Source organism: Phaethon aethereus, assembly GCF_964289735.1.
Source record: "Phaethon aethereus genome assembly, chromosome: 6".
NCBI classification, from domain to species: Eukaryota; Metazoa; Chordata; class Aves; order Phaethontiformes; family Phaethontidae; genus Phaethon; species Phaethon aethereus.
Genome location: NC_138580.1, coordinates 11,128,037 through 11,141,360, shown reverse-complemented (window position 1 = coordinate 11,141,360; position 13,324 = coordinate 11,128,037). Strand labels below are relative to the sequence as shown.

Here is a 13,324-nt window from a genome sequence, read left to right as displayed (position 1 = left end):
TTCTATTGGGTCGCTTTTCTAGGGCCCAGGAACGTCTTCATAGACTGTGTCTTCAGCCCATCCAAATGGAAGGGAACTAAAAAAAAAAAAAGCTACATCCTCCCTGTTAGCATGACTAAAAACAGCAGCCCAGACAGGTGCTGATTTCCTGTAATATCCAACTTGGATAGCTACAAATCATACATATACTTTTAGAAAGTACTTTAATATTTCCCCTTTTAGGAAAAAAGCAAACTGTTTTAAGTGTTGGCCTTAGATCTGGAGAACAAATAAAACCTATCTGGGAATGAAACATCCCGAAATTCAAAGCTGCCCACTAGAAATGGCTGCAGAGTGACAGATCCCAACCTGAAATCTATCAGTTTTGCAAGCTTGCGTCCTTGTTTAGGTAGCACATAGCCGTTGTTTCCTTATGCAGCAATTGCCTTGTAAAACAATATAAGCTACTGTCATTCCTTTTCTCTTTAAATTTAAAGAAGATCTTCACATCAAGTTAGAAAGGAACTGGAAAATTCACAACCTACCGTGGCCTCCTGAACATTTTTCTCCTCCACTCGGATGCGCAATCCTTCATTTGTTGTAACCATCTGCAGATCCTCTTTTCTCTTCTCCTTCTGGCCTTCTCTCAGCTCATGGTTTTCTGAGTGTGGTGTCAGCAGTGTCGAGGAGGATGATTTAGCTGTAAACACTTTTTTTACCGTCTCACTCAGAAGCTGAACTGTTTCTTCCATGTCATCCACAAGATGAACCTCCTTCAAGCTGCTGTCCCCCATGGATTCTTCCAGGGTCTCCCTGATGGAGGATACAATTGAATACGTACACAGTTCCAGTGGGAAGCCAAAAATCCCTCCACTTATAGCAGGCAGAGCTATAGAACAATGATTGTATGTTTCAGCCAGTTGCAGACTTTTCTTCACTGTCTTTCTTAACAAGTACGCACACTTTTCTGCTTCATCCTTCCTCCACCTGGGCCCAACAGCATGAATGACATTCTTGCAGGGGAGTCTGCCAGCGCCCGTGATAACTGCGCACCCAGGCTGCAAAGTCCCGTTCTTCCTCACCAGCTCGTCACACTCCTGTTGCAGCTCTGGACCAGCCGCTTTTGACAGTGCCTCAGCAAGGCCACCGATGTGTTTTAAGTCTTCATTAGATGCATTTACCACAACATCAACAGGATAAGCGCACAAGTCAGCTTTATAAACCGCTATTTCAATTCCACCTGGCAGCATTTTCTTGTAGTAGAGCTTTCTTTTCTCTTTATCACCAACATTTTCACCTCTCTGTTGTTGTTGTTGTTCTTCTTCTTCTTCCAGCCTAATCAAACAGCTAAATTTCTGCTTTGCCTCAAACACACATGAATCCTTCCTTTCAATGAAGAACTCTTTGGCTCCCGGTTTATCAATTGGCACAGTTTTGGAGTAAAGGGATGACAGAATTTTTTCAAACATGGTGACTGCTTTTGGCATTTCTGCTTTTGGTCCACTCAGGGAAATACACAGGGTCTTGGTGTCAAAATGTACTGTCACATCTTTCTTCTGCAATTCAAGATACACACCGGATTTTTCCTTCTCTACAAACTGCAATACTACCACCGACTTAGCCGGGATTACTTTTTCTACGTGCGTGTTTCTATCTATAAAATCATGAAGTTTCTTACAAACTTCTGTTACAGCCTTAGAAAAGCCAGCAATAACCACTTTATTTTCTTTTCCAACAGGTTCATCAATGACTACAGTTTCCTGGGAAGAATTGTACTTCTTACGCAAGGAAGCAAGAAGACTCCTCCACTGCTCCTTTTTAATTACCTTGTCGTCCTCCACGTTGATGCACTCATGTTCTAAGCCTGTCTTCATTTGCTTTTCTGCTTCTAAAAGATCTTTGGGAGCATCTCCAAATAGCAACAGAGTATCATCCTCAAGCTCATAAAAAGCATTAATTTTTTTCCTAGTGAACAATGTCTCTGACATTGTTTTATTATCTACACGCTGTAAATAGTAAAAAACATGAGGATCAATGGTAACTGATGTATATGGCATATTCAATACCTTTTCCAGTAAGTCAGCTTTGATTTTATATACTTCCACAGGTAATCCACACAACTGAATGGTCTTTTGTGTGCCATCATAAAAGATCTTTAAGCATGGATATTCTTTGTGAATATTCTCTTCTAGCCCAGCATTGTGCAGAATGGCATACTTCCCTGGGATCACCGACACAGAAATTTCTATGCTTTGTTTTTCCCTTTCACTTTGCTTCATGGCTTTTTCCATGCATTCCCTCACTTCTTTCTCTGCACTGTCCACTGCTGCTCTGTTGCCTGCGATCACCACCATCTCCTCAGAAATATCAGTAATGATCAAAGCCACATCTTTCACCAATCTGTTTTTCACATCTTCCCAATCCACTGAATTTACTTTACATTTTATAGCTATGTAACGTGCCATGATACGTGAGAATTCAGTAGAAGCATCTTGCTTCCATGTCTTGATCAACTTTATCATTGTCTTTTTCTGGTCGGAGAGAGATGACGATGGGCACAACACAACTTCTGGGTGTGCACAGTCCATCTGTGGCCATTTTAGCTCACAATGACAAATTGCCATTTCCTGGTTTATGTCTTGGATCAGGTTAGGCTGCCTTTGTAAAAACTGCCAGACGTACGGATCTAGTGGTATCCCAATGGGATCTGGCATCTTCATAGTTGGTCTTTCTTTTCCATAGAGAGCTGTTCCCAGGGAGTGGTAATACGGATGCACAGAAATCTGTTTCTGTTCCAGTAAATGCTGCTTTTCCAAGACAGCGCTTAGATCTAAAAGTTAGCACACATACATACAGACACACATATGTTATTAACATCAAATCAAGCAAAATACTCTGTTCTTAGAACTATTACATTGAATAGACTACCTTTTTTTTCTTTTCTCGTTTGAAAGAGTTATTTTTATGTCTTTCTGACTTCCAAACCATTCTGTAGAGGACAAGATAAGAGGCTTGGCTCCAAGTAGTTTGGTAAATAAGCTTGTGCCTGTATTTACCTGTGCAGCTATACCTTGCTCTAATTTCCTAAGGAAACCCCACCACAGAGCAGGGCCATATCAAGGTACTACTGTGAAATGCTCCTTACTCTCAACTTAAAATGAAACTCTTCGTACCAGTGCATTTTTGTATTTTTTTTGCCATTTCAGTTGGCATGGACAAAGGAAAAGAATTATAATGTTGGCAGGGACTTAAAACCACACTACAATGATCTAAATTACATATTAAGAATATTTTGTACATTATGTTAAATAAATTTTGAGTCAGAAGAAAAACAATCACCTGGCAGATATCTTTAATTAAACATAAAGTAATTTACTGAGCCAGAAGTCTCCTAACAGAGATATTTACCAGAGCTTGCACTGGCACAAAAAAGGGATAGTGATTTGACACAAGAAATAGTAACAGGATTGTTCTTTAGCTCTATTCTTCCATGATAATGAAGATATTCGACCTTAATTAAGTTTCTGAAAGCTAACTCTGAAAGCTGAAGTCATTGACAGATCCTGCTTCCTCTACATGTAAGTACAATTAATGTTGTACTGGAGAGAAAAAACCTCTGTAAATGGGGAAAACACATCAGTGGTAACAACCCATGCACAAACCAGGTATTCAAATGAACCTTTGGTAACATCAAAAAACAGAGAGATTCTGAAACCCTAGACATGCCGCAGTTTTTCTAAATCCAGAGCACTTCCCAGGAACAGGACAGCATACGCTGGCTTTGGCGATAGCAAGCCAGGCTTCTCCTAATGCCCAGATTGTGGTAATTTTCTTTCAGGTCCTCTGTCTGGGAGCACTTTGGTCAGGCGAAGGACAGCGTTACCTTTGTGATCACAGAAAGTAATAATGGCTGAGTTCTCCTCTGGGAAAAGCTGGACATCTGCCACAGGCCCCCCTCCGTTCCGTGCACTCTCAAAGTAAACGGTGATGTAGTCTGTGGAAACGCTGGCCGGTATGTTTTCAGCCTTGATGCTCTGGGTGAATTCAAGAAGCCTGGCAGTCATTTTGAATTCTTTAACTCTCTTGTTTTGTGAACACTTTTTGACAAATTCTTCCGTATCTGTAAACAGAAGAGCAATATGAACTGACCATGTTCTCCTGGGTCATTATCAGCCATGGCTATCACTTCTGGCAAAGAAATGAGCTGCGTCTGCTTCTCCCTGTATTGGGAGCAAAACTGTCTTTGCCAAATAACTCTGTGTTGTAATAAAAAGGGGAAATGCACACAGCCATGCTACTCTCTGCTACTCATTATCACTACGTCTTTGTTCCCCTCTTATTCACCTCTCGTATAAAATAAGCACCTCTCACTGTTTCACTGTCTTCTCAAATGGAGATTTTATATACTTCAATAATTTGAAGAATCTCCATACTCAGTCTGCTTCTAATTCTTCTCCATCTAACCCAAAATAAGATAAAGACAATGAAACACTCTCATTCAGTTTCAATTAATGAAGATGCCACAACTTTTTTTTTTCTTTCAGTGTGACATTTGAATCACAGGCATTTTCACAGAGCTGTATATAAGACTTGCACCTTTCTTGAGAGACTACAGTCCAGGTACTTTTTTAAAACTGAACCTCTAGTGGGAGAGGAATCAAGCTCTGAAAGCTATTACTCATACATATACATGGAAATGAATGATGGTGTTCATCCTGTCTTACCGATACTTTTTATAAAAGTAGCTACGGCAACATTTATTTCAGGTATCACTTCCACAGTGAAGTCATCATCTACTGCCAGGCTGCTGATGTTCTCCAACAGCATACGTAAGCATTTTGGGCTACATCCTTGTATGTTTTCAAACACCACTGAAGGTGAGGTCTCTGCAGACTTTTCTGTGATGTTCTTCACAGAACCAGCTTCCTTCTGGAGTTCACTGTTCAGAACAAAACTCTCTGCTTTCTGCAAGGCTTCTGTATCATCTTCAACAGAAAGAGAAATAAGCCACATGACATACTGGTACACATTTCCTGGAATAACCAGATTTTGCTTACCCTTAGTCGCCTTTCCCCTCCCACAAAAAGATCATCTAACCAATCAAATAAATACTGCAGGGCACCCCATGACATTTTCGGATCCAAAACAGCCCAGATGCACTATTCTGCGGGGGTGCAGACAGCTTCCTTGGCGGCATAAAAATAGACATGACTAAACAAGTCCAAGGTCACTGGTATGTCTCCAGGTCGGAGTCATGAATAAAGTACAATAAAATCCGCTGAGATAATTGGCCACAGCTGCTCAGGCGTTCGTGAGGGTTGTGAGAGATCCTGCAGTATCTGCACCTGTTTCTTCACCCAGGTGCAGGCATACCATGCCTGAACATAGCTCGGGACATCCGCAGGCACCGTGGGCCACCAATACCTCTGTGTGACTCGGTGCAAAGCCTCCTGATGACCACCGCACCCTGCCATCGGTGCAGCATGACAGCGCTGAAGGACCCATGTGCAAAGAAGGCTGGCAGGGATGCAGCAGAATTTTGCAGATAGAAAATATAAGAGGGGAGCCCACTGAGTACCCCAGAAGTCCAGCAGCTGAAGGCACATCTCCAGCTTTGCAGACAGAAAAGGGTGGAGGCGGGAGAGAACCTCCAAATGGGAACAACATGCTCCTCCACGTGCCTGAGTAAACTAAAAGTGTCACCCAGGTACGCAGTGACACAACTGCCCAACATGTCATGGAAAACACCAGTCACAGAGCACTGCAGGGTGGTGGGGAACTGGCACAGGCCAAAGGGCACCCCAGAGTGTTCAAGACAGCCATGCTCACAAAGGCAGCTCTCCACTCCTTGCCTCAACAAGCACAAGCAGGAGCATAAGCCACTCTCAGTTTGGTAAACCAGCGCATCTCTGCACCATGGCGGGGAAACAAGCATCAAATGTAACCCAGGTGCTCACCACCCTCAGTGTAAACCTCCAGGGCCACCATCTCTGGCTGTGGCAGAGGACACGTACAACGGGGAGAGGAGCTCAGTGGAAAAGTCATACACCTGGCTAGGGGTGTGGCGAGGTAAGGTCTCTGCTTGCTTTTGCTCAAGAACACCGAAAAACCCCTCAATTGTGGGGCAGCCGCCAACAAGCTGCCCATGGGGGGCAGCCCCAAGGAGAGAGACAGAGACGCGAGGTGGGAAGGCTCAAGCAGGCGTCCGCGCAAACAGGCTGGCTCTGCCGGCTCGCCAGGTTTACAAGCTCTCCCAAGGTACAACAACAACTGATACCAAACCCATAACATTTACAGAAGACAGCTGCCTTTGAAGGCCTGCCAGCGTAAGCCCGACAAGAGGAAAACAAAAGTGAAAACTGCGGAAGCCATAGCTCTACAGACACTAATTATTAATTTCTAGATCGCTGACAGGAATCATCTGCTCCACTACATCCAATGAAGTACAAAAAAGCCAAACCGGAAAGCTAGGCTGACCCAACGAATTGATTAAACACACCACCTGGAGTATAACTAAAAAAATACTAGATGACAACTTTGAGTACCTAATTTTGAAAGAAGTGACTGAATATTTACTGTTCATGGATGCGGGTATATTTAGGTGTGCAGTACTGTTTTCTAAATGGCTTTCTGAATCATAAAGCTTCGCAGAATATTGCTGAAAGAAGACCTAACTGAAGTCTCTGAGGTACCGGGGAGATGCACCACTTGCCTTTACAGATTCTCCTAACTGCAGGGAGCACAAAGACACCAGGCCTAGGCTTAAGATCTTCAATCTAGGTGTTTCTATGCAGATCTTGTCTTAGAGCAGTTATGCAGGATAAGGGAATTAAATCCCTCTCTGGAGAGGCTCCTCCAATTAAAAAGGTTATTTCAGGAGCTAAAACAAGGCACGTGGTCCAAATCTGGCAAGGTGAACTCCGTCCTTGGTGACCAAGTCTACAGTGTCCCTGGCCAGACAGCTTTCCCTGTATCACCTGAGTCAGGCTGCCAAACTCAGAACCTTTGAGCACAATTCCCCACAGAACTCGAGCTGTGTGTGGAGAAAAGCACCAACATTTTTATTTTATGAAGAATCAGCATGCAGAGTGATGGATAACATTTTACCTTTTGTTTGAAGGTTGCTCGTGGCATCCAGAGCCTAAAATAAAAGGAAAGCAAAATATCAGTGACTGATTTGACACTCTCACCGCTACTTCAAAGCTCTGGTTAGGATTAGAATTTTTATTCACCTTTATGGGAACTATTTTTTCTTCAAATGCCTCCTCCTCAGTCGCTAGTGTTGTTTCAGGCTCAGTGACAATCAGCTTCAATTCTCTTTTTTCTCCCAAATACAGCTGATGAGACTGTCTCTCAAGAACTCGTTGCTTCACTAAATAAAACCAAAAACCCCAGTGACGATCTGAATAGAAATACAACTTTAAACTACATAGGACTTTTCCACCATTACATTAGGACACCTACACTGTCCCACAAAATGAAACAGCTTTAAACTCGACACTAACACAGCACGCACGAGGCTTTCCTCCTAAAAAGAAACGGAAGAACAGCAGAGGATATTATTTCCACAGAACCCCCCCTGAGATGCAAAGTGAAGCTCCACCACACGGCCCAGCCCTGCGCTGGGGCTGCAGCATGAGGGTCCCAATACCAGCCCCACACCTTGCACACCCTCTTCCAGCCAGTGTCAAAATGGCTTGAGGCTGTATGTCCTGAACTTACCAGCTGGGCAAATCAGCAACTGGGAAGCATGATAAGGCAGAGAGAAAAAAAAGGGTATGTATATATACGTGTTTATGCACATGCATGTATAGGTATACATTTAACACAACGGCAGCTAAATGCTTTCCACCTTGCTGCAAATTTACACAAATACACACACTATATAGGTCATATTTTTAATACATATCTGTAACTACAACATAAATGAAGTTATATTAACATAGGCTTTATTATTCCAAGTGAAACCTAGGGACTACTACTGTGCATCAAAATTAATGTATACGTATATACACCTGGCAGGACATATTTATTAACTTGTAGCCTAGTGTTACTCAAAATGCACTCCAGAGACTAACTCTGAGCACCGATTTTAAGCATATATACAAGCAAATACACGTTACATATTCTGTATTGCACATTCCGGGATGTGCTATTATATACTATAGATGAGTATATTAAGTACTAGGCAGCATATGTGGCATTATCTGTAATAATTAAGCCCGTATATCTATTTTAACTTGCAGAAAGTTATGACTGGCCAGTTACACCTCACAACGCGCTCGCTGCCGAGGGGAGCTGGTGCACGGCCCGCCGCCCCGGCCCCTCGCCCGGGGGCAGGCGGGCAGCCCTCGGCCGCGGCGGGCAGCTGGCCCCGCCGGCCCCCCTCACCCCGCCCCCGCCCCAGCCGCTCACCCTCGGGGCGGGCGAAGCAGACGAGGAGGTAGCCGGCCCCGGCCCGCAGCTCGCACTCGCCGCCGCCCGAGCGCTTCTGGCTCTGGAAGTAGCACAGCAGCTTCTTCCTCAGGGCGGGCGGCGGCTCGGCGGCGCCCCAGTCTCCGCGCACCAGCAGCGGGAAGGCGCCCGGCCGCTGCCCCGCCATAGCCGCCCAGCTCCTCTCCCCGCCGCCTTTCGCTTTCGTTTCCCGGCGTGCCGAGGCGGAGCGGGGCGGGGCGGCCCACGGCCTCTCCCGACAGGCAGCGGCCGCCGGCGGCGCCCGGGAGGCGGCGGGCGTGGGCGAGGAGCGGGGCCGAGGCGGGCGCAGCTCTCTTCCACTGCCGACTATCACGACACACCAGGCCCAGGCGGCCGGCTCCCCGGACCTGCCGTTCAGGGCTTCGGACCTGTACCCAAAGCTGCCTCAGGCACTCCCTCCGAGTTATAAATGTCCTCTCCTTCACTGTGCTGGGAGCTGGAAACCGGAAACCCAGCACGCTGCTGGTGGAACGAGGGCCCTGGTACGCTGCCGCTGCTTCCCTCGCCTCTCGGTGGTAATAAACTCGTTTGGAGAAGCGGCATCTTTTACTCATCACCTGCACAGGGCCCAGTGCTAACGGGTTTCTGCCCCATGCTGCTGCCCTAGGCACCTGTAACAAACCAACTTGGTGTTCATCGTGACTTGGTGTGGTGGTGGAGCAGCTGAGAACATTTCTGTCTCCTGGAGAGAAAGTTCAGAGCAGTACAAGTGACCCACTAGTTGCAGTGAAGCACCCTGAGCCCTCACCCCTGGCTCCTATCACATTGATGAACCACTGACCACATGTACTCGTGACAGGGATCGATTAAGTTTATCAATTTTGATAGCAAAACTTACGACCTTTGGCCCTGACGTCCATAGGAAGCAGGAAGAATTAAACAGTCAGCATTTTCCAGCAGTTAGAAAAACATCGTAATCAAGAGCAGTAAAGCCCAAAGCCAGTGGTTCTGGGGGTGCTGCAGAGGAAGGGAGGGGGTGTGAATGAGCTGCCCGACAGTTATGGCTCTGCCGAGATACGCGCAGCTTCATGTTATTTCACACCACCTTCCCTAAAACAGGCGTCCCTCGGCCATGTTTACCCTGGAATGATTATTGCCCACATGGACACACTAACCCATGGTAAAACTTTAAAGTAATAGCAACCTAACTCTGTAAAGCGAGTATTGGAAGATTTTATCATCCAACCAAATAAGAAGCCAAACCCGACACATTCAGGGGAGCCAAGGGTTTCTAGAATGTGGAAGTGCTGCATCACTCTGCTTTTTCAGTGGAAGACCTTACAACAGCTAAGTCCGCGAGAGGCGTATTTTTTTATTCTGCCAACATGCTATAAAGATGATGATATTGCTTCACTCTCTCCAACATGGAACTCCAAACTTTGGCTTGTTAGTGATCAGCCCTTTGAAATAACCTATTTATTTAAGCCTTACCACCAGCCCCCAGTTCTGTGCTTTTCTTTGTTCTATTAATTTCTCCTTAAAAATCACAGGAAGATTGCTGCAGCTGGTATATGACACATAAACACCTTCTCAAAATTTACTTCCCTGTCTCTCTTAGGCTATAAGTAACTCGGGCAACTTCTATAACCTTCTGTAGAACCTTTTCTTATTAGTCTGGCAGAGTGGGTTATTGTACTAAATGGGAATTTCCTAGACAATTAAAACAAATGCTTATGCTCATGTATGAGCAAACCTGTATTTGAGACATCAAGTTCACTGAAGTTCACTGGTTGAAAACCAACGCTAAATGGTCGTAGAGGTTTAGAAAAACACAAGCCATTAACTACAATTGTTTTATTGAAAACCACTGTATCACATAATTCATGATGCAGACTGTTGTTTACAAGAGTATAAGAAGCCATCAGAAATGCAACATCGAGTGCCCAGTGGCTGAAAGAAGATCCCTTCCAATCCCCTACTTCCCAGTGCGACTAGGACAGCCTCAAGACTGCATGGAAAGGCTAATACAGCATAAAAGTTCGATATGTAATCTAACAGCGGTTTTCAGCAGAATATTGAGCTCAAGTGTTAAATATCCTCAGCTACTCTGAGTATAAACAAGCACTCTAGTTCAGCCTTACCAAAAGTTGATAGAGGTTGCTTAAACATAAACAAGCATTACAAAATTAGTTTGATAAAACTATTGTTTTAATTGTGTATTTTGTTAGAAGTGTTTCAGTCCTACACAAAGACTGAAAGAGACACAATCTTGGCTGCAAGCAAAATGCTTATCTAGTGAAAGTGATAAGGTATTCTGGGTAAGCTTGAATGTCATTAAATATGATAAACATGGATGGCTGGTTCACATTATCAGTTGAACTATCAAACAGTTCTATAGAGTTACTAGCATTTTTTGCTGCTGGAGTAATCGATCCTTTTGTCCCCTGAGAATATTCTCCAACAAGGACACGAGCCAGGTACATGTACTTCTTCCCATCCGCATCTGGTCTAGAGTAGGTGTCACTGGCAGAATAGTTGGCGTTAACGGCAAAGTACGTTCCATTTCCAAAGTTTGCAGCTGTAGTCAGAAAAACGAATATTTGTCAGCATTTCAGTGCAACAATCACTGACCTGCCATCTTCGGAGCCTGTGAATCTCTTGACAATTTTGCTTTTTGTTTGCAATAGAGAGACTTAACAAAACAAGTTTGCATAAGAGTCAGGACTATACAGATGGCGTGGTAGATCAGTCCTAGCCTTATTCAGGAAAACAAGAGCTGTTTTGAAATTCACATTACCGTGCATTCCAGCATAGCTCCGGTTAAATCCGTAGTTGTTAATTAAGGTTAACGACTCCTTACTCGTCCCATGAAACAGAAGCCTCTCATTATTTCTGTTGCCATTTTTGTTATCCATTTCACGCTTTTTTATTTGGTAGGCCTTCCAAAAAAATGGGTTCTGTATCCTTTCAATCTGCAAAGTTTGAAAGTAAGACAGAAAGAAAGTAGGTTGCTGTCATGAAAATCATTAGTGTGTCAACAATTCAATCTGCTTCCAAGCTTCTCCTCCTAGCTCCAATGCATGCATACCAGATTATGAAGTAAGTTAGTCAAATCACTCCAAACTTTGGCATGACAGACAGCAGAACCCAGCCCAAAACATGACAGAAACGCTCCATGGGAGACAATATAGGACAATTTTGCAGGTTTCTGGGTCATAGATGATATGCCTACCTGCACAGCACACATGGCTTAAGCGATCAAATGCTGTGCTCTACTACAGCAAAAACGATTTAAAGAGCGAGCACTCTCCCTTGGTGCTGAAGAAGCAACTGCTTAAGAGTTGTTACAAATACCTCAGCTACAACATCAAACTAATGCTGACTAAAGTTAGTGACAGCCATAAAGACCCGTCCAACTTCAGAAATCCCAGCAGTGTTTATTTTTCCACTGTTATTAGTATTCTTCATCACTTGTTATCAAAGTACTTATGCTCAGAAATGATGATATGTTTATACCTTTACAATTTTTAAAGTTTGACAGGTCCTCAGAAACCTTTCCTGCACATCTCTATATTCTCTTGATCCTGGTTTTAGTTCCACTATTTTGAGTCGCTGGTTTTGCATATCATCCCACATTGCAGGGAGCACTGTTGACTCTTGATCTGCACAAGAAACATAATCAATCATATTTACCAAAATTCTCTACTTAAAATGAAATGCACCCTGCTGCAAACCCTTCTAGAAGTCCATACATCTAGCTTATCACTAGTGCCTACTGGTCTTTGTCAGCCAAGAGTATTCCATGGCTCTTTTACCAGAGGATTAGGACATTTCAGTTTCTAGCTTGTCATTGCACTGGCAATTGATGTGACTGTATCGGTAGTTCTTAGACAGACCTGTTCTTCACAGCTGAAGAAGGATCTTTTGCAACATCTTTTACCAGTAGCCGTCCCTGCAAATCAACTTTTCAAGGACATGGAGCAAATGCAGAAATACCAAGTAGTTAATTCTCATCAACTAGGAGGCTAGGAGCAAAGCATATGAACAAGGAAGGTTTTAAATTAAAAAAATTCAAGAATATACTCTCCATCTGAAAGCAGAACTCTTCCCTTTCTTCCCTTCTCTCATTTCATGTGAGGCCTAGTATTTAGCTGTATTGTCAAACAGCAATGCTGACTGATGTATATGCTACAGACATCCAGCATTATAGGTTTCCTCAATTAGAAGTAAGATACCCTTTTGATAAGTGACATTTTTTGGTCAGAGAACAAAAAATAAAGATCTGAAAATACGTGTGTCCTGGTTTCGGCTGGTATGGAGTTGTTTTTTCTTCCCGATAGCTGGTATAGTGCTATGCTTTGGAGTTGGTATGAGAATAATGTTGGTAACACACTGAAGTTTTAGTTGTGGCTAAGTAGTTTTACTGCTTTACTAAGTCAAGGACTTTTCAGCTTCCCATGCTCTGCCAGTGAGGAGGTGCACAAGAAACTGGGAGGGGGCACAGCCAGGACAGCTGACCCAGATTGGCCAAATAGGTATTCCCTACCTTATAACATCATGCTCAGTACCTAAACTGGAGTTGTGCAGGGGGCAGGAATCGCTGCTCGGGGACAGGCTATCCATCAGCAGGTGGTGAGCAACTGCTGTATTGGGCATCACTTGTTCTCGTACATTCCTTTGTCAGTATTATCATCATCATTGTTGTTTCCTTCTCTCTTGCCGTCCTATTAAACCATTTCTATCTCAACCCACGAGTTTTTCCCCAATTCTCTCCCTCGTCCCACGGGGGGTGGGGGGGTGAGCGAATGGCTGTGTGGTGCTTAGTTGCTGGCTGGGGCTAAACCACGACAATGTGCAGGAGGCATTACTAAGGCCCTGGGAACTGCACAGTTACTTAAACCTGTCTACTTTTACTTTCAAGTGTCAAGTG

At 44.1% G+C, this 13,324-nt stretch overlaps 1 protein-coding gene across 1 annotated transcript in view; it reads right to left on the bottom strand.

Annotated features, from left to right (window-relative positions):
• The window catches only part of PARP14 (poly(ADP-ribose) polymerase family member 14), a gene marked incomplete at both ends in the record, with an annotated part of 44,239 nt that overhangs the window by 12,979 nt on the left and 17,936 nt on the right, over window positions 1-13,324 (bottom strand). Inside the window, 8 exon segments of the mRNA XM_082001174.1 lie at window positions 525-2,809; window positions 3,863-4,099; window positions 4,704-4,998; window positions 7,212-7,351; window positions 8,395-8,801; window positions 10,693-10,972; window positions 11,192-11,366; window positions 11,911-12,056. Coding sequence (XP_081857300.1) covers window positions 525-2,809; window positions 3,863-4,099; window positions 4,704-4,998; window positions 7,212-7,351; window positions 8,395-8,801; window positions 10,693-10,972; window positions 11,192-11,366; window positions 11,911-12,056 — 3,965 coding nt within the window.